This window comes from Orcinus orca, chromosome 16 (assembly GCF_937001465.1).
Source record: "Orcinus orca chromosome 16, mOrcOrc1.1, whole genome shotgun sequence".
NCBI lineage: Eukaryota > Metazoa > Chordata > Mammalia > Artiodactyla > Delphinidae > Orcinus > Orcinus orca.
This window is the reverse complement of record NC_064574.1, coordinates 84,071,145-84,091,054: the sequence shown is the minus strand read 5'-3', so window position 1 is coordinate 84,091,054 and position 19,910 is coordinate 84,071,145. Positions and strand designations below refer to the sequence as shown.

Sequence of the window (19,910 nt, the reverse complement as noted above, 5' to 3'; positions counted from 1 at the left end):
AATGTAAACACCAAGGGTGAGCTCCAAGGTAAATTACAGGTGATACCACGTGTCAATGTAGGTTTCATCAGCGGTAACACATGTACCACTCTACTCTGCTCTCAGGCTCTAGTGGGGATGTTGATGGTGGAGGAGGTTATGCAAGCCGGGGATGTATGGGAAATCTCAGTACCTTCCTCTCAATTTTGCTGTGAACCTAAAACTGCTCTAAAAATTAAATTTTATTACTTTTGAAATATGTACATCTGACCTGCTCACTCCTGAAGGCGCTCCCTCTGCCTTTGCCTGTGCTGTTGCCTCTGTCAGGTGGCTCTCAGCCCAACTCTGACTCATTTCTCAACATCCCGTCCACAGAAAACCTTCCCCTCCTCCTGACCAGGTCACTGTTCCATTATTCTCTGTCACCATTCCTCCAAGTATTTCTTGAAGGCATTTATCCCAGTGGATAATTAAGAGCCATCAGTATGAGTTTTTGGTCCACATCTGTCCTCCCACCAGTCTGGTGCCATCCACTAGAATTTTCTACAAGGTTGAGAATGTTCCTTACCTGTGCTGTCCAATGGGCACTTGAAATGTGACTTGTGCAACTGAAGAACTGAATTCTTAATTGTAATTAACATAAATATAAACAGCCATGTGTGGCTCGTGGCCCCCTAGGGGACAGTGCAGCAAGACGGGAAGCCCTGGGAAGCCCCGGGCAGTCCAGTGGTTAGGGCTCTGCGTTTTTACTGCCGAGGGCCCAGATTGGATCCTAGTTGGAGAACTAAAATCCCACAAGCCATGTGATGCAGTGGGGAAAAAAAAAAAAAAAGACTGGCAGCCCTATGAGGGCAGGGACAATGTCGCAATACTACTGCTGAACCCCCTCCCTCTAGAACTGCGTGGCCGCTTGAAATGTAAGTTGAATGATGAATAAGGTGAATGTGTGAATGAAGGCGCCAACCGTGGCCCTGAATGATCCCGAGTCCCTTGGGTGATTCCAGGCTAGAGGGTGAGTTCCAATCCTGCCACTGGCCCCTCAGCGCTGCCTCACAGCCCCAGGTCCCCCCAAAGAAGATGACCGGCCTGCAACAGTGCCACCACGAGCATCCGAGCATCCTCCCTGTGTCCTCACTGCTGGGATCCAGGAAGACACGTCAGGATGAAGGGAACGACGCAGGGTTCTGAGCCCCCGCACTTACCAAGACTCCCCTCCCCTCAGGGCACCTGTTAGGGTGCAGTTGCCTCCAGGCAGGAGGTGCTTCACAGAGGAGCGACCTTCCAGCGAGAGACGTTTCAGCTGCTTAAGAAGGTGAACCTCAGGCGGTCAGAGCGGCCTCACGGGGGAGCCAGCCACCTGAGAAAGCAAGGAGCCTCCTGGCCCAGGGCTGAGGTGGCTCAGGGTCAGAGTGGAGAAGCCGAAGTTCTGTAAAACAAGAGGACGGTTGTGTTGGGCTGAACCTTGCCTCTCCTGGCCCGTTGCCCTGTTGGGCTTCACAGGTATTAGGGTCAAATTCCAGCTTCCTCACTTACAAGATGGGTAACCTGGGGCCAGCGCACCTGTCCTCCCTGAGCCTCAGTTTCCTAATCTGTAAGTTGGGTGCTGAGAGGAAGGCGGCAGGTAATGCAGCACCCTCTGGCTTAGCCCAGATGATCAGCCCAGCTGTGGCCCCGGGAGGAAGGGAGCAGCACCTAAAGGGTCAAGTGTGTGTCTCCTTTCAAAGGAAAAGACTGAGGGAGCACCTGCTCACAGCACCCCTCCAGCTGTTACTGACATTCCCATTTCTCAGATGGGCATGTGGACAGTAACGTGACTTCCCAGGGCCACATAGAAAAGACACATAGCCCCATCCACCCTCCCATTCATCCCCGGGCCTCTGCCTGAGACATGCACACCCACACTTCCACCTGCCCAAGCGACTGTCGTGTGGCCAGCTCCCGCACCCCTCCCACAGGAAGCCGTCTGAAAAAGCCTCCTGATCAAGAGCCGCGGATGCCCCCATCCCCCCATCAGCCAGGTTTATGGTCCTTTATTACCTTATTTATTGGAAAAAGGCAAAATGATGATTGCTAAAAAAAAAAAAAAAAAAAAAAATGATGATTGCTTTTTTCCTTTTTTTTTAACCTGTATTTCTTAGGTTTTTTTCAGCTTCACTGAGGTACTTTGATGAGCTTTGATGTCTATCCACACCCGTGACACCATCACGCATCAACGTGATGAATGTCTCCGTTTTCCCAGACCGACCCTATGTTCTTTACCACACGCAGCCGCTACTCTTTCTTCTCATTATCACCACTGGTACTTGTACATTCCTATTCATTCTGTCTTGCCCAGTAAGCTGGGCCCCTTGTGAGGGCAGGAAACACACCTGGTTTCTTCTCCACTGCATCCCACAGCGTGGCACAATGCCTAGCACAAATAGCGTGAGGGAGGAAGCGGGGAAGAGAGAAAGGGAGGGAGGGAGAGAGGGGAGTTTCCAGGCTGACAGCTCCTCCAGGGCATGCTCTGTGTCCAAGACATCAGCACAGAGTAGGTACTCTCAGCTCCCAGAGCCCAGGGCTGACCACCATCCCTGAATTAGACCAAAAGAGCTGGAACTGACCCAGGAGGGACTTCCCTTCCAGGTTCGCAGGCCTCTAAGACTGCACAGGGTCAGGGCGAAGGATCCTCGGTGCTCTTCCTCTGGGCCAGGTGATAGAGGGCAACGCCCTGGGGAACAGAACACCTTCCAGATATCACATTCTGCACCTGCCATGCTGTTTCATGTGCTGACCTAGGAAAATCTGCCCAGGTTAGCCCGGGGACCGTGGGCTCCCCTTTGGTTTTTGAAGCCACCAGGAGGTCGAACAGCCCTCTTCCCCCCACACACCCCCAAGGTGCTGCGCAAAAGGTGCCTGAGGGTCTGCACTGTCCCTAAGATGGGAGGCAGTGGGTCGCCCCATCCTCACGGGCCACAGCTCCCACCGTCCCCAGCGGAGCCCTGGGGAAGCCCCAGGTTCATGGAGGGGAGAGGGTCCCCCAAGGCCTCAAATCTGGATCGACTTGGGGGCCAGTTTCCTTATCTCACTCCCTCTGGCAGTGTGGGAGAGGCCTCACCCACTTTCCCTCCATGTCAACCACAGCTTCTAGCAAGAGTGGAGGCCAGCCAGGCTTGGAGAAGAGTCCCAAACTGACCGCAACCCCCAGGCTGCTTCCCCCTGGGCCAGATCTGCACTTGAAACTGGGCACCAATAAAGGATGACGTCTACCCTCCAACTAGTCTACCCTCCAACTAAGGTCACCTCTGCCGACCCCGCATCCCCTTGCCCACAGGCCCCAGATGGGTGGCGCTGTCCCTTCCACCGGGGTCACTCCAGGTGAGTGGGCAGGTGTTAAACTTGAGGCCCCGCCCATAACCTCAGAGCCCCTGGTTCTCCGCAGGTACTGAAGAGAAGGCGAGGACAAAGCCTGTGGCCTGGGAGACCCCACTATCCCAAGAAAACAGTGAGGAAGCAGCACCCACAGAGACGAAGGTCCCCACCCAGTTCTACGAGGTGGGTACAGGGACCACACCTCCTTAGCTCCCCACTCTCCCAGCATCTGGACCTCAGAACCCAGCGAGAAACCGAGGGGAACAAGGGCCAGGCGGGGAATTCACTTAAACAGGATTAGAGGCCAGAATTCCTAACTCCTCCCACATAACCCAATCCCAGACCCTTCAGGGTGAGAGGCACCTCAAAGCACCCCCAGCACCCCAGCCTTCTCCCCAACATCCAACAACGCCAGCCACAAGCCACGTGTATAAGGTGTGCACTTTATTGAACTGGTCTCAAGTCAGTGTACAGGTAAGCCCTGGCTACCTCCGCACCTCAACCCACTCCCAGGGGGACCAAAAGCCTTCATACATCTCAAGATGGGGGACAAAAAGGGGGGCCACGATGGCTGACCATTCAAAATAAAACAAACAAAAAGAACAAGTATTAAGGCAAAGATTAAAAAAAAAATTTGGAGTACATAATTTACACGAAAGCAATGCTATCACCCTCCCCTATGTGGACTCGGGCGAGGACTGGCCCTTCTCCTAAGGGAGAAGTGGGGCGGCTTTTGGGAAGGCAAGGGACCTCCTGTAACAATGCATCTCACAATATTTGGAATGACTATTTAAAAAAAAAAAAAAAAACAATGTACAATCAAAGTCCTCGGCCACATTGTAGAACTCTGGGGATGCTCCATCCAACCGACTGCTGTCACCTTCACCGTTCCAGTTTTTAAATCCTGAGTCAAGCGCAAAAAAAACAAAACAAAAAAAAAAAAATAAAAAAAGACCAAAAAAAAAAAAAAACAAAAAACCAAATAAAGCCATGCCAATCTCATCTCGTTTTCTGCACAAGTTAGGTTTTGTCGAGAAAAGGGTGTGACGCAACTAAGAGTCCGCCTAGAAGCACTTGCGGTGGACGATGGAGGGGCCAGACTCGTCGTACTCCTGCTTGCTGATCCACATCTGCTGGAAGGTGGACAGCGAGGCCAGGATGGAGCCGCCGATCCACACGGAGTACTTGCGTTCAGGGGGAGCGATGATCTGGGGAGAGAAAGGCAGTGAGGGCTCTGGCGGTCCCAGCCCTGGTACACCAGGGGCCTACAGCAAGGCAGCTGCCTTGACGACCACCACGCTCACCTGCACCAAAGCCACATCTCACCCCCCAAGTGCCCAGGCCAGCTCAGGCCAGGCACTCACCTTGATCTTCATCGTGCTGGGAGCCAGGGCGGTGATCTCCTTCTGCATCCTGTCAGCGATGCCTGGGTACATGGTGGTCCCGCCAGACAGCACCGTGTTGGCATAGAGGTCCTTGCGGATGTCGACGTCACACTTCATGATGGAATTGAAGGTAGTTTCGTGGATGCCACAAGATTCCATGCCTGAGGAGAAAGAGAAGCCAGACTTAACTTCCAGTGTGGCCAGAGTGACCCTCGTGTGGGGCGGGCATGAGACCTCCTGACTCACCCAGGAAGGAAGGCTGGAAGAGAGCCTCAGGGCAGCGGAACCGCTCGTTGCCAATGGTGATGACCTGACCATCGGGCAGCTCGTAGCTCTTCTCCAGGGAGGAGCTGGAGGCCGCGGTGGCCATCTCCTGCTCGAAGTCCAGGGCGACGTAGCAGAGCTTCTCCTTGATGTCACGTACGATTTCCCGCTCGGCCGTGGTGGTGAAGCTGTAGCCACGCTCCGTGAGGATCTTCATGAGGTAGTCCGTCAGGTCCCGGCCAGCCAGGTCCAGACGCAGGATGGCATGGGGGAGGGCGTACCCCTCGTAGATAGGCACCGTGTGGGTGACCCCATCACCGGAGTCCATCACGATGCCAGTGGTGCGTCCAGAGGCGTACAAGGACAGCACAGCCTGGATGGCCACGTACATGGCTGGGGTGTTGAAGGTCTCGAACATGATCTGCACGGAGAGATGAACCATGTCACACTTGGGAAGCCACCGGGAGCAGTGAGGCCAGACTGGGGACATGCAAAGAGTGCAAGGAACATGACTAAGTGTGCTGGGGCTCCCAGGACGGGGATTCACTTCAGACCTATTGTGCACCTACTGAATACACACTCCAAGGCCACTTTACAGCGGCCACGTCAGCTTTGTCACACGAGCCAGTGTTAGTACCTACACCCACAGCACTTTATGCTTTCAACACCTAGTCAGAAAACCAAACACGAGAAAAAGATTCCATCTGAGAAATAGCAAATAGAACCTGCAGAGTTCCAAAGGAGACTCAGGTCAGAGAAGAAAGTCCTAGGAAAATGGCAGAAGAAAGAACAAGTGAAAAAGGGCGTGACAAAGAAGGGCAAGAAACGGGGTGCGGGGGTGGCGCCCAGGCGAGGCCGGCGGGCCACTGACCTGGGTCATCTTCTCACGGTTGGCCTTGGGGTTCAGGGGGGCCTCGGTCAGCAGAACGGGGTGCTCCTCGGGGGCCACACGCAGCTCGTTGTAGAAGGTGTGGTGCCAGATCTTCTCCATGTCGTCCCAGTTGGTGACGATGCCGTGCTCGATGGGGTACTTGAGGGTCAGGATGCCTCTCTTGCTCTGCGCCTCGTCGCCCACATAGGAGTCCTTCTGCCCCATGCCCACCATCACGCCCTGCGGAGGGAGGAGCAAGGCGCCTTCAGCTCAGGCACTGCCCCACCGACCCTCACCCAGTAAACCGAAGGCCTCCCCCTCCCTCCCTCCGCCTGCTCCCGAGAGGGGAGCCCCACCCACCAAGTCAGACCCGAGGCGGGCGCCTTACCTGGTGCCGGGGGCGCCCCACGATGGAGGGGAAGACGGCCCGGGGAGCATCGTCACCCGCGAAGCCGGCCTTGCACATGCCGGAGCCGTTGTCGACCACGAGCGCAGCAATATCGTCATCCATGGCAAACTGCGGAGAGAACAGGACCATGAGCCGTGCGGCCGCCCCCGCCCTACCCACTTCCGGCGCACCGCGCCTTCGAGCCGCCAGGGGGCGCCGGCGCGCGCCCAGATTGGGGACAAAGAAAGCCGGCCGGCCGCGTTATTACCATAAAAGGCAAACGCGGGTTGGAGGCGGCCCCGCGGCTCGCGGCAGGAAGCCAGGCCTCCGCCCCCCTACACCGGGCGCCGACCCCGCCCCGCCCAAAAGGCACCACCAGGCGAACGCTCAGCAGCCACACCCGCGGGAGCCGGCGGCGCGAGAAGGAAGTGCGCGCAGGCGCTCTCGCGCCGCGGCGACCCCACCCCTTCCGGCCGGCCGCCCCGCCCTCGCTTCCCGAGCCTAACGCGCACACGCATGCGCACTGGTGTCCCCAGCCCCCACCCGGCCCTGCTGCCCCGCCGCGCCCACCCACCCTCCCGCCTCGCCGCCCCGCTGCCCCGCCGCCCCGCCGTCCCGCCGTCCCGCCGGCGGAGCGAGCCGCTCGCTCGGACAAAGACCCGCGGTCCCAACGGAAACATTCTGGGAGCGCGCCCCGAGCGCAGCTCCGGCCCCGAGCGAGGAGCGCATGAGTCCACTCCCCGCAGCCAGGAGGCTGTCCACGGGGCCGGGATCGCGCGCTGCCTGCCCGGAGGAGGCGCGGGCCCAGCGCATTAGCGGCCCGGCCGGCGCGGGGCCCTACCTGGTAGCGGTGTAGACCGGCGGCGAAGGCGGAGCGGCGAGGGCGAGGGGCCTGTGCTGACGGAGTGGACGCGGTCTCGACTGTGGCTGCGCGTTGCGCCGCCGGGTTTTATAGGGCGCCGCCGCGGCCGCTCGAGCCATAAAAGGCAACTTTCGAAACGGCCAGCGCTGATTGGCCCCGCGCCGCTCACTCACCGGCCTCGCCGCACAGTGCAGCATTTTTTTACCCCCTCTCCCCTCCTTTTGCAAAAAAAAAAAAAAAGAGAGAGAGAGAGATGGACTGGTAGAGAGCGAGAGCGAGATTGAGGAAGAGGAGGAGGGAGAGAGTTTTGGCTTTGGGTGCTGGGCCCGCGGGTCGTGGGGTGCGAGCCCCGGGCCGCCGCCCAGCTGAGCAGTGCCCGGTCCGGCCCCGCGTGGCCAGGCCTGCACCCGGCCTGCCTGTCACTCCGGGTCCCCCCACCCCGGGACCCTCCGGGTGTGGATGCCCCAGAGCAGTGAGCGACCCGGTGGGCAAGGGTCAGCACAGATGCGAGGGTGCCTGGTTGCTGTGGGCGCATACTTAAGGAACAGTTGGGGGGGAGGGGTGGGCAGCGAGTCACCCCCCTTGTCCACATTAGCTCCACTGCCCAGAAAGCCTGGGTTACAGGGGGGCCTCTGGGGGTGCTGAGCGTGCTGAGTGGGGGTCTCCGTGTGCCATGGGGGCACATTACTACTCAAGAGACCTGGGGCTGAGGACTATGGTGTTTCATGGGGGAGTAAGGGGGGCTGGTGGCCATTTAACAGGGGCTTCAAGACCACAGTCCCCAGGGACAGGGCAGCCCCCCCCCACACACACACACACACACCACCAGGGGCCAGCGGCTAGAAGTTCCCTGTGAGAAGGGCTCCAAACCTCCGCTGCTGCAGACCTGGGGAGTGGTGGGCTCTGTAGAGCAGAGAAACTGTTCCCATGGAGCTGGGCTGCCTCGGAGCTGCCTGGTCACACCCAGCCAAGGCCAAGCCTGGGCTGTTAGACGGCGACCCGGGCAGCTGCCAACCACTGCTGGGCGCAGGCAGGCAGGGCCATTTGTCACAGCTCTGGGGCCCGGGGCCCACCGTCCATCGTCTGTCTGTCATGTGCAGCCACAGCTGAACTGCCCTCCTGGACCATCTGGAGGCCACCAAGGACTGGGGAAGGACACACAATGTGCCAGAGAGGAGTGAGGGTGAGGGGTGGAGCGGCAGTGACAGTAGCTGAAGGCCAGCTGCCCTCAGAGGAGACCCTCCCACTGCACCTGCTCCTGCCCTGGGTCTCTCCACCAAACCCTGGGGCAGACCTGGGTGCCCCACAGTGTTCTGGGTGGTTCCTGCTCTGAGAAGTGTCAGGCCGGCAGGGAGAGCCTGCCACCCAGAGGGTGGCCGACAGTAGTCACTGTGTGGTGAAAGGAAACCCAGAGGCCATGGAACCCCCAGAGGGGAATCTGGCCCAACCTGGAGGAGCACGCATCCTCTCAGAGGTGGTGACAAGCTGAATTTTCACACAAGGGAAAACGGGAAGGGTGGTCCAGGTAGAGGCCCTGGCCTGTTGCCCGTGGTCTGTGTCCAGGCACCCCAGGTCTGCCCAGGGCTTTGCTACACACAGTAGGTGCTCACTGAGCGTGTGTTGAAACCAGCAAAAGATTCGTCCATATATGGAGGTGGAATCTGGCCAGGGCAGAGGCAGCTTGGGCCAGCCCACTGCAGGAGGCTAGTGCTGGCAGGGCTCTTTGAAGGTTGCAGAGGCCACAAACAGGTAGAAAGGGTGACCGTCTCCCAGCGCACAGCAGAGCCCACGGGCTCAGAGCCACCTGCCAGCGGAATTCCCAGGGATCTGGTCTCAGTGGCTCCCCCAGCCCCGCCCCGGGCCTGGGCAAAAGTTCCCAGCCCGTCCACTCCCTGCTTCCCAGGGGCCGGACTGCCCTGTCCCTGGCCTTGTGTGTCTCATTCACGGGCGTCCGGCCAGCCACCCTGGGACCTGCCAACCCTGTGATTCAGGAGCTGTGGTGGGGGGTTGGGGGGGGGGTGGGTGACCCTCTTTGCTGCCGGCCGATGAGGGCTGCTCCAGGCTGTTCACTGAGCCTGGTGGGTGCCAGACAGACTGGGACCAGGGCTGCAGGCCAAGGCGTGGGAGACTTTGGTGGCTCCAGGCAGCTACATGGGGTGGAGAGCAAGGCTGGTCCCCAAGCAGGACCTGTGCTGCCACCTCGCCGCTTCTCAACCAGGGGCCGGCCAAGGGGCAAAAGCACCGAGCTCAGGCTGCACTACTCCCGGCCCTCTGTCTGCGGCAGCTGGGAGTCTCCTATGCATCCTTCAAGGCCCATCCCAGTAGGCCCCTACTTGAGGGAGTCCTTTGGCATCTGCAGCATATCCCCCCTCCCCCCAAGACCACTGCACAGGGCCGGCATTTATAACTGGGCCTCCCCGACCAGACTGTGAGCCCTTTCGGGTCTCTGGTCCGTCCATCTCCACCCACCATACCCTCCCCAGGGCTCTGATCTGTTGAATGAATAAGTGACCGCTTGGGTGTCCTAGGCCCTGAGAAAGGACCCTGGGAAGATGGAGGGGTGGGGGGTGGGGGCCGCAGGCCTAGCGGGAGAGAAGGAGCTGAAGAGAGACAGCAGCCAGAGGAGGAAAAGAGGAAGTGGAGGGGCCAGAGGAAGAGGGAGGAGACCTCCGGAGAGGAAGTGAACAGGTTCTTTGCCCTTGCAGGGAGTTTTCAGAGCTGTCACCGGGGCAGGCACACAGCCCCCGGGGCCCTTAGCCGGCTCAGCCAATGGGGACTTCACTTGCCTTTCTGGTGCTTTTTTTTTTTCCTCTTGCGGTTCCCCTCCCTGAGAGGCCTCCAGGCCAGGCGACCTTTACAGCCCATAGCAAAGGACCACTCCCCACCTTCCTCCAGAACTGGCCACCCGGCCGCCTTGCTCTGGGTGTTCGGACCCCACTGCTGCCCTGACCCGCGGGGAAACCAAGCTCCATTTTTCAGAGGAAGAAACTGAGGCAGGACAGAGAAGGGGAGACCTTAGGAAGACCTTAGACTGTTGGCTCCAGGTGGGCAGAGCCCCTGCGCACTGTGGGTCCTCACTGAGGAGCAACTGATGGGCAGCATTCTAGCAAATACGCCTCTTGCTACAGATGAGGAAACTGAGGCCAGACTGGAAAAGGGCTTGGAGTCTGGTGTGAGGGATTCCAGGTGTAGGGCCTGGAGGCCTCTCACTGCCTCTGCAGTGTCCCCTGCAGTGTCCTCAGGGACTGGGACCAAAGGCTGTTCCAAAGTCTAAATTCTTGGGTCCCACCTCTGTCCTCAGTGCTTATCTCCTGAGGCCCAGAGAAGACAGCCACTGGCCCTTGGTTACACAACAGGGGGTCCTGAGCCCCAGGCCTGCACGCTGTCACCACCTCTTTCCCCTGCCCTCGTCCCCTGCTCCCAGGATGGTCTCAAGAGGCAATTCTGGACTTCTGGATTCCTAAGGTCCTGGGAGGGACTGGGCTTGGGGTGCCTCTGCCTCCAGGGCCAGCTCTGGGCTGCCACCTCCAGGAAGTCGCCTATGACTTCCTCCCTCCTCTACCATAACAGCAGTAAGCTTTCCTGCCCAGAGAGGGGAACTGACCCAGTCAGGATTACACAGCAAGAGCACAGGCAGCAGCTCAACATCCTGGATCACACTGCTCCTGCATTCCACACACCAGCACCGACCAGCCAGACGTGCTTCCAGAGAAGAAGAGCACCAGACAACACACTGAATAAAGCAGGTGTGATCCCTGAGACAGACCTCAAACAAGAGAGCCAAAGAGAACAAGTGCTGATGCCCAAGAAGGAAAGCAACGGATTTTCTCAGGAAGGAGGGAGTCAGGGAAGGCCCTCTGAGGAGGTGCCCAGCCAGCTGAAGGGGGCCCCGGAGGCGGGAAGGATGGGCTGGGCCCTGTGTGCTCTCCTGGGCGTCAGCCAGGGCCTTGGTCCCCATCCTGGCCTGGCCTCTAGCCAGAGTCTCTCCCAGGGCTGTCAGTGGGCAGCCTCCAGCCCCTCAGCCTGCCCTGGGCCTCCTGTCCTCCCTGACAGAGCTATCCGCCCGAGGGGGATCCCTGCTCCGGAGAAACTGGGAACTTCCAACACTTCTTGGGAGTGTTTTTAAAAATCCTTAAAAACTACCCTCTCTCTTCCTGTCCCCCAGGGCACCCAGAGAAACGCCACCCTCCTGGGGAGTTCCCAGCCTTGCTTATTTGATTGAATTTTTCAGAAATAGACGTAAGTTTCCCTGGGCTTCCCCCACTACACACACCCAGCTGAGCCCCTTCTGCTGGTCCCTGGAGTCTTCTGCTGGGAGGGCTAGCTGTCTCCGTTCTCCAGATGAGAACCGAGGTGACCCAGGCAGACCCTGAGTGCTGAGAGGCAGAGGCCCCTTGGGGTGACAGCCGTCCAGACAGACAGGGGGCATCTGGCCTCATGCCCCCCGCCCCAGTTGTGGTCCCAGGAGGCCTTTGAGGTCCACTTCTCACCTGGGCCCACCTCAGCCCACCGGGAGTGGGTGGTGACCTGCTCCGAGTCATCTGGCAACCAAGACATCCCTCAGATGCCAGGTTCCTCTGGTTCCCCAGACAGAGGCCTGAGAAGCTGGGGGACAGGTTGGACCACGTGGGGTGGGGTCAGCAGCAATTTCAAGTTCAGGCCAAGCAGGGTTCTGGAGCTCCTGGGCCTGACGCCCCAGAGTGCTGGCAAACATGCCCACGGGAATGGCACAGACAGGAGGCCAGGGGACCCTGCGCCTCAGGCCTCTGTCCCTGGGCTGTGAAAAGGGGCAGGGGGGCGTCTGGCCCCAGGGGGACCAGAAGCAGTCAGTGACGTGGGCTCTCCCATGCCAGGCGCCTGGGGCCACTGGTGGGGGCTCAGCCCCTTCCTGGCTGGGTGGCCTTGTTCCGGCTCCCCTCCTGGCTGGGCCAGGGGCTCCGAAATGCCCTAGGAGCTGGGGGAGCTGGGGGAGCGGAGGTACAGCTCCCCAGCTGGAGGGGCCGGAGGAAGTGAAAGGGGAACAGGAAGGGGGAAGGGAGGCGTTGGGAAAGTGCAGGCGGGTGGGTGGGGCCGAGGTGACTCAGGAGCCTCAGGCTCACCTACCTCAGGGCGAAGCCCGCATCCGCAGCGCATCAGCGACAGGACAGGGAAGACAGAGTCCCCAAGGGCCCGCGGAAGCAGAGCCAGACCCACCTGCGCACACAGAACGCTCACCGCGCCCCTGCCGGCCAAGCAGGAATCTCCCCATTTCTCAGAGGAGCCAGCTGGGATCAGTGAGAGCGAGAATCAATTACTGATTACCGGAACCCAGGAGTCTGGGCTGGAGCAGCGCAAAGGCCCACAGCCAGTCTCGAGGGGGCGCCCTGAGTCCCTGAGCCTCCAGGGGGCTGCTGTTCTCAGGTGGGCAAACTGAGGCTCAGGGTGGTCAGTGGGCAGTGCAGAGCGGGCTCCCTGCTTGGCCGTGGGGCGCGCCTGGGGCCCCCCGTGGGGCCCTCCTCAGCTAGCGCTGGCTCCTCCAGCCCGGGGCCTGGGGCCCATCCAAGTGGAAACCCAATCGGCTGGGCCGCGCAGCCGTGTAACCAGGCCCTCCTCGGCCAGAAATCTCAGCCGCCGGCTGGGCTGGCCAGGAACCTGAGCCGGCCCGGTGGCCTGAGCTTCCTGATGTCTCCCCTACGCCCAGCCCTGTGCCAGCTGCCGGGGAGACAGGGGACCAGCCCCTCCCCTTGGCCTGCACTGTCCACTGGGACACAGTCCTGAACCCATGAGACTGGTTCTGTACGAGCCCAGAGAAGCCCCATCTCAGGCTTGGGTGTGATGGGTCAGGCGGGGAAGGGGTTTCCCCTGGCATAGCAGCCCCTGTTGGGGGCCGGGGGCCGTAACCAGGGTTCCCCCTCCCCAGAGGGGCCCTGTTCCCTCCACTTCCCAGGTCCCCAGTGAGTAATTTGGGCTGTCTGAGTCATCTGGGCTGCTGAGACCCCAGCACTGGGGGCACACAGGTGCACCTGAGGACACGTGTGCCCACACCTATGACCCAGAACACGTAGTGGCCAGGCTGGGGGGTTGGTCCAGACCCAGGTAGGACTCAGCGATAAACCCACTGTGCACAGGGCCAGGGGGCTGCATGCTGTGCCCTCCTAGCTAAGCCAGAGCGAAGGGAGCCCCAGAGCAGCTGGGGACCCCAGGAAAGAACATAGCACCCTCTTCCCACCGCGAGGCCCCACAGAACGGTCAGCTCGGCGTCCCGGCTTTTGGGGACCCTGGTCCTTCCTTTTCTGATCCACTTTCAGGCTCTGTGTTAAGTAGGACTCAGTTCTGTCCCTCACCCCTGGATGTCCTCGGAAAGGGACTCGGCACCCCTGAGCCCACCAGGGGCAGCAGGACCGAGTGTGGATCGTGCCCTCTGAGTGGGCCTTCCTGACCTTTCAGGGGCTTGTCACAGACAGCCTGGAAGGTGACCATCACCGGCCTACTTACCAAAGGGGAAACCAAGGCCCAGAGATGGGCAGAGTCTCACCCAGCATCACACAGCACATGGGGCAAGCCAGAGCCCAGGCCTGGAGGGCTGGGGCTTCGCATTTTGTGTGCTGCCAGGATGGCGAGGAGGATGCTAAGTTTTCTGCCGGGAGTACCAGGCTGGTCTGTCCAGGATGGGTGCAGGACCCCGCTCCCCTCGGCCAAGATGGCTCTAAAGCCGACCTGCTGAGACAGCCCAGAAGCCGTGCAAGACCTACTCCTTCTGGCAGGAAGCACACACCTTCCTGGTGGTCCAGGTCTGGCCAAACGCAGCCCTGCTGACGTGCATCTGACGAGGATGAGGGCCTGGTCCCTCATCCCTCCCTGAGTCAGAAGGACTCCAGGTCCCTCAAAGGCCCTGGCTCAGGGGCCTCCTGTCTACCCCTAGTTGCTCCCTCTCTGTGGGTGGGGGGACCCTGGAGGGCAGGGCCCGGGCTGGGTCATCCTAGTTCCCAGACATGTAGGCAGGGGACTGCAGAAGTGGGTGGAAAGTTCTGTGTCCAGCTCTGAAATCTCCGCTCTGGGGACACAGCTGAGCAGGTTGTGTGTTGGCGGCCTCGGCAAACTCACTCATCTACATCGCAGAGCTGTAGGGAGGGGACAGGTGAGCCAACAGACACATTGGAGCTGGGCCTGCTCGGAGCCAGTACAGAGTGGCCATTGCTGGCGACTTGGACCAGGCGTACTGTGCCTCTGTGACACGAAGGCCATGTACCGCATCTGATCCATCCCAGGCTTACTGGGGGGCTGCAGGAAGGGCGGGGGCTCCAACAGGGGACATGTGTGCGCATGTGCAGCGCTGTGCCTCTCCCTGGTCTCCGGGCCTGTCACACACAGAGCAGGGCCCAAGAGGGGTGGGTTGTGGGGAGGAGGGAGCCTTCATCTCCTTCTGGATTGTTCTTCCACCAGAGAATACCGGTATAGCCTTTGGGCAAGAAAGAGAGGGGAAAGGCAGGGAGGGGAATGAGAAAAAGAAGTGAAGGGGCATTTTATTTTATTTTTTTTAGCCATGCCACAAGGCTTGTGGGATCTCAGTTCCCCGACTAGGGATTGAACCCAGGCCACAGCAGTGAAAGTGCGGGGTCCTAACCGCTAGACCACCAGGGAATTCCCATGAAGGGGTATTTTAAACAAGAGGCCACCCAAATCTCCACATCGCCAGGAAAGATAAAAAGAGTGTTGACATCACGGGTCATCCGGGAGATGCAAATGCAAACCACAGTGAGATCCCACTTCACACGCAAGAACAGATTCTCTATGATCCTGTGTTCATCTGTGTGCAGAAGTCAGGCCAACGGTGCCCTTTGGGGAGGACCGACTGGAAAGGATGTGATGGAGGGACCTGCACATGTCTCTTGATCTGGGTGCTGGGTACGTGTGAGTGTTCAGTTTGTGGCAATTCAAGTAGCTGCACAATGATAATGTGCGTCCTTGCCCAGACGGCAGCTAGTTTGGAAGTGTGGCTGCCCGTCCACCCCCCACCCCACCCCCCACCCCCCGCTCCCGCCAGCCTCACTCTACACTCCAGACATGCTGGCCTCTAGCCCTTAGAGCACCAAACTCCCGCCTGCCTCAGGGCCTTTGCACTTGCTGTTCTGTCTGTCTGTAATGGACCCTTCTTCCCACACACATCCTTTCTGCTTCTTGAAGTTCTGCTTATCCTTCAGGGCTCGGTGTAAACATCACCTGGTCCAGGGGGATCCCTAGACAAGGGCAGGGTTCTTGTGGCTCCTGCACTTCTTTGTCATGCTCGTCACAGCCGATTCTTGGGTGTATCTGTGTGATCATAGGTTTATTCTCTCCCTCCATGCTGCAAAGGCAGGGACCACATTTGTTTTGATCACTGTGGGATCCCCATCTCAGGGTGTATAGTCAGTACAGTTTTGGGCTTCTTTTTTTTTCCTTTTCTTGGGTCTCCATTGCTGCGTGCGGGCTTTCTCTAGTTGCGGTGAGCGGGGGCTACTCTTCGTTGCAGTGCACGGGCTTCTCACTGCGGGGGCTTCTCTTGTTGTGGCGCATGGGCTCTAGGTGCATGGGCTTCAGTAGTTGCGGCACACAGGCTCAGTAGTTGTGGCTCGCAGGCTCTAGAGCGCAGGCTCAGTAGTTGTGGCTCGCAGGCTCTAGAGCGCAGGCTCAGTAGTTGTGGCGCAAGGGCATAGTTGCTCTGCGGCATGTGGGATCTTCCTGGACCAGGGCTCAAGCCCATGTCCCCTGCATTGGCAGCTGGATTCTTAACCACTGCTCTACCAGGGAAACCCCAGCTTTGGCCATCTATCTTCAGATGGAAGAAAGGAAGGGAGGAAGGGAAGATGGATGGATCCAGTTCTCTACAGAAGGGACAGAGGTCGCAGGAATGGATGTACTGGCTCTCAAGGGTGTGAACACCCTGTGCCAGGAGGGTGTGGGCACAGCCCTAGCAGGAATGATGTCCCAGGACTGCCAAAGCTGATGAGGAACAGGCCTGGGGAGGAAGGGGTTTGGCCAGCTCAGGGCTCACACCTTCCAGCGGATGTTGACGGGAGGGGTGTATGGGAGGCTGGGTGTCACAAGAAGTCCTCAGGTCTCTGGGCTGCAGCTGACTCACCCAGTGTCTGATATCACTCACAGGTCAGACTTGAGCCTTGTTCTCCGGAAGTCTCCAGGGAAAACAACTGTTTGATATCCTGAACGTGTGAGGAGCTGAACTGGAGGAAGAGAAACCCAGCCCAAGGATCAAGCAAGGCTTTCCACAGGAGGGGTCTTTTTGGCTGGGCTTTGAAGTATGAATAGGAGTTCACAAAGGAGACAATTTAGAGGGGGCTTGACAGAAGGTATGTTGGGAGAACTGCAAATATCTGATGTGGCTGGGAACTTTGGAAATTGAGTCCATAGAAACCTTAATGGGGAGATCTGGGCTCAACACCATTTTTGTTCTGGCCAACACTCAGTAGAGTACATGGAGGCCCCATCTGAGAAAGACCCCAACTGGGTGAGCAGGATTGGGGTGGGCATGGGGTTGGTGGAGCCCTCTTAGCACAGCTCAGCGGGGGCTGTGAGTCCTTACCCCTTGGAAGGAATGTACTGGGCCTTGAATTCAGGTCCCATTGTACAGGTGGGGAGACTGAGGTAGGCAGGGTCAGAGGTAGGCTCGAATAGCTGGGTTAAGCTTGGGTTCTGGAGCCCATAAGGGCAAGAAACAGGCCCTCCTGGAAGTTGGACACCCTGCAGACGCAAGTTTACGGGGCCAGCCTCTGGGGTCCAGCGCTGGGGGAACCATGACACTCACCAAAGAACTGGCTGGAAACAAGGAACTAGAACTCTGCAACAGGTGACAGCTGCAGGGCCTCTGTGCTGCCCTCCCCCAAAGCTGTCAGGTGCCCCTTCCTCTCCTAGTCAGCCTCAACCTTGGCCCAGAGAAGGAAAGCAAGATGCAGGGCCACACAGCAAGAATGTAGCCTTGGAACTCAGCCAGGAGGTGGGAAAGTGCTTCCCAGGTCTGGAGATTTGCTGGCGCCCAGGATGCCTGGGGTGGGTGTGTTCTCAGAGGACTGGCGTGAACTCAGGAGCTGGGACTTTGTCCGCAATGGTAATGGGGAGCTATAGAGGGTGGGGGAGCGGGAGAGGGGAGGGCCATGTCTGATGTTTCAGCAGATGGCTCTCCATTATGAAAGGGCCCAGGAGGCTCCAAAACTAACTCTGTAGCCTCAGATTTCAGATTTCTGTCTGTCTCTGGCCAAGTAGAAGTTTGTATTAGAAATACTAGCACTATACAAATAATTATAATAATAGTAATGAGAATAATAACCTATGCGTCTGTGATACTCTTTCATTTTTCTGATGTTCTATAATTTGATTTTATCCCATGGCAACCCCAAGAGGCAGGAAGGGCAGCTTTCATCATGATGTTTTAAGTTGTGGGTAGCAAAGCTGACAGTCGAGGTTGGGGACCTGCCTGGGGTATGGGGAGCACGCAGCTCACTCACGTTCATGCAGGGCCACGCTTACCTGGATGAGGTGAGGTGGTGAGCCCCCAGCTGGGACCGACTGTCGCTACATGCCCAGATGCCCTTCATGAGCCTCTAGGAGGCAGGCCCTGTCCTGCTCACTACCCATTAACTGCCCCATGAGGCAGGGGCCTTGATGTTTCCCCAAATCCAGGTGAAGCCCAGAGGAGTGAGGGGACATGCCCAAGGTCACACACAGCCAGGGAAAGATGGCAAGAGGGGGAATATCTGCCATCTCTGTGACTCTGGGCAAGTCACTTTACTTGCAAAGGCCCTCAGTTTTCTCACTTGTAAAATGGGGGAGAGGACTTCCCTGGTGTCACAGTGGTTAAGAATCCGCCTGCCAATGCAGGGGACACGGGTTTGAGCCCTGGTCTGGGAAGATCCCACATGCTGCAGAGCAACTAAGCTCGTGCGCCACAACTACTGAGCCCGCACTCTGGAGCCCACGAGTCACAACTACTGAGCCCACGTGCCACAACTACTGAAGCCCGCGCACCTAGAGCCTGTGCTCCGCAACAAGAGAAGCCACTGCAATGAGAAGCCCGCGCACTGCAACGAAGAGTAGCCCCCGCTCGCTGCAACTAGAGAAAGCCCGCGCAGCAACGAAGACCCAACACGGCCAAAAATAAATAAAGAAAATATTTTTTAAAAAAAAATTATTAAAAAAAAAAAAGTATCTGCCTGCCGATGCAGGCGACATGGGTTCCAGCCCCGGTCCGGGAACATCCCACATGCTGTGGAGCAACTAGGCCCGTGCGCCACAACTACTGAGCCTGTGCTCTGGAGCCCACGAGCCACAACTACTGAGCCCACGTGCCACAGCTACTGAAGCCTGTGCGCCTAGAGCCCGTGCTCCGCAGCAAGAGAAGCCACCGCAGTGAGAAGTCCGTACACCGCAACGAAGAGCAGCCCCTGCTCGCCACAGCTAGAGAAAGCCCACGCGCAGCAACGAAGACCCAACGCAGCCAAAAATTAATTAATTAATTAATTCAAATAAACAAAAAACGAAAACAACCACGGAGCTGGACTTCCTTGGTGGTCTAGTGGTTAAGACTCCGCTTTCCCAAGGCAGGGGGCACGGGTTCGATCACTGGTCCGGGAAGATCCTGCATGCCATGTAAGCGCAGCCAAAAAAACCCAAAAAAGACACGGAGTTGCTGGGCTGTGGTTACAACTGCTCTTGTTTCCAGGGAAGAACCGGGGGCCAGTGGCCTCTCTGTGGTACCTGCTCATGGTTGGTTTTGGGGGAGGGGGTGGGGGGGTGTAGGGAGGAGGAGAAAGGTGTTCATGTATCAGCAGATAAGCTAAGCTTCCTGGTTCTGCCCTAGCCCACTCCCAGGGTCCTTATGAGCGGAGAGCAAAGGACAAAGTGCAGGGGCTGGAATCTGGCCTCGCCCTGTCATCCAGGGGCACTTGTAGGCATATGTAGGCTTAGTCATGACAGTCACCTTTCCCGGAGGGTGTACGGGGTGTGACGCCAGGCTTCCAGCTCAGGAATCTGAAAATATACGTGCACACCTCCGCCCACCTGTCCCTATCCTCCACTGAAATGTCACCCCAGGCCTGGGGGCAGGGGCAGTATCCACTATGGGCCTAGAGACCTTAGGGGCCCCCACCCTTAGGAAGGGCAGCGCCAGGACTCCTGGCCAGGTCTTGCTGACCCCGGAGGAGGGAGGGGATTGTGCGGGTGTCGCGGAGCATTTGCAGCAGGGCTGGACCAGGGTCTTCAGGCCCTGCGGCAGCCCCATCTTCTGCCGCTCAGCTCCTCGGGCCTGTGAACTCCCTCCAAGGCCTGGCGATTTCTGGGGGGGGACTCAGGAGAATCTCTTCGGGCATAGCTGGGACAGCATTCCCCGTGTCCAGACCCTCTGGCTGGGGTTCATGAGGCCCCACGACAGAAGAGCAGAACCTTCGCAGCACCCTGAATCACACCCTGCTGTCTCTGGGCCTCAGTGTGCCCACCTGCAAAATGGAGCCCAGTGGCCTCAAACCAGCCTTGCAGGGTCCCAGCTGGACTCTGGACCACACGGATGTGGTGGAATACTGGGTTCCCAGAATCCCACAGCCCATCCCGGCCCTCCTCCCGTACAGTGGCCAGGGCTGGAGCTGGTGGCTGTTGAAGGTGGAGGAGAGCTTTGTTGGGAGTCTGGACCGGGAGACACTGAGCTGCAGGACAGAGGCCCTGACTCTCCCAGGTCAGGGGAGCGGGGAGGGGGTGTGTCTAAGTCAAATCAGAGGGTGGGAGCCCATCTGGACACCTCAGGTAGGTAACTGTCTGGGGTCCCAAGGTGAGCGTGCGCAGACCCATCCC

The 19,910-nt window shown here is 58.7% G+C and overlaps 1 protein-coding gene and 2 long non-coding RNA genes across 6 annotated transcripts; 2 read left to right on the top strand and 1 right to left on the bottom strand.

The window, feature by feature from the left end:
- Positions 1-3,753: 3,753 nt before the first annotated feature.
- On the bottom strand, positions 3,754-7,224 carry ACTB (actin beta). The gene is made up of 6 exons (XM_004268956.4): positions 7,080-7,224; positions 6,239-6,367; positions 5,851-6,090; positions 4,962-5,400; positions 4,695-4,876; positions 3,754-4,538 (listed from the first exon to the last, which is right to left on the bottom strand). The coding sequence occupies exons 2-6, from the start codon at positions 6,359-6,361 to the stop codon at positions 4,395-4,397; spliced, it is 1,128 nt and encodes a 375-aa protein (XP_004269004.1). The 5' UTR covers positions 6,362-6,367; positions 7,080-7,224; the 3' UTR covers positions 3,754-4,394.
- Positions 7,225-9,871: 2,647 nt separating this feature from the next.
- LOC105747956 (uncharacterized) lies at positions 9,872-19,910 on the top strand. 4 transcript variants are annotated; one of them, XR_007472028.1, is made up of 5 exons: positions 9,890-10,846; positions 11,266-11,339; positions 12,209-12,500; positions 16,221-16,423; positions 16,986-19,910. It is a non-coding gene; the product is annotated as an uncharacterized LOC105747956 (long non-coding RNA). The 4 variants fall into 4 exon arrangements; XR_004482825.2 differs by lacking the exon at positions 16,986-19,910 and having other exon boundaries at positions 9,872-10,846; positions 12,194-12,500; positions 16,221-16,569; XR_004482824.2 differs by lacking the exon at positions 16,986-19,910 and having other exon boundaries at positions 9,875-10,846; positions 16,221-16,569.
- On the top strand, positions 12,507-15,916 carry LOC125961375 (uncharacterized). The gene is made up of 2 exons (XR_007472030.1): positions 12,507-15,680; positions 15,731-15,916. It is a non-coding gene; the product is annotated as an uncharacterized LOC125961375 (long non-coding RNA).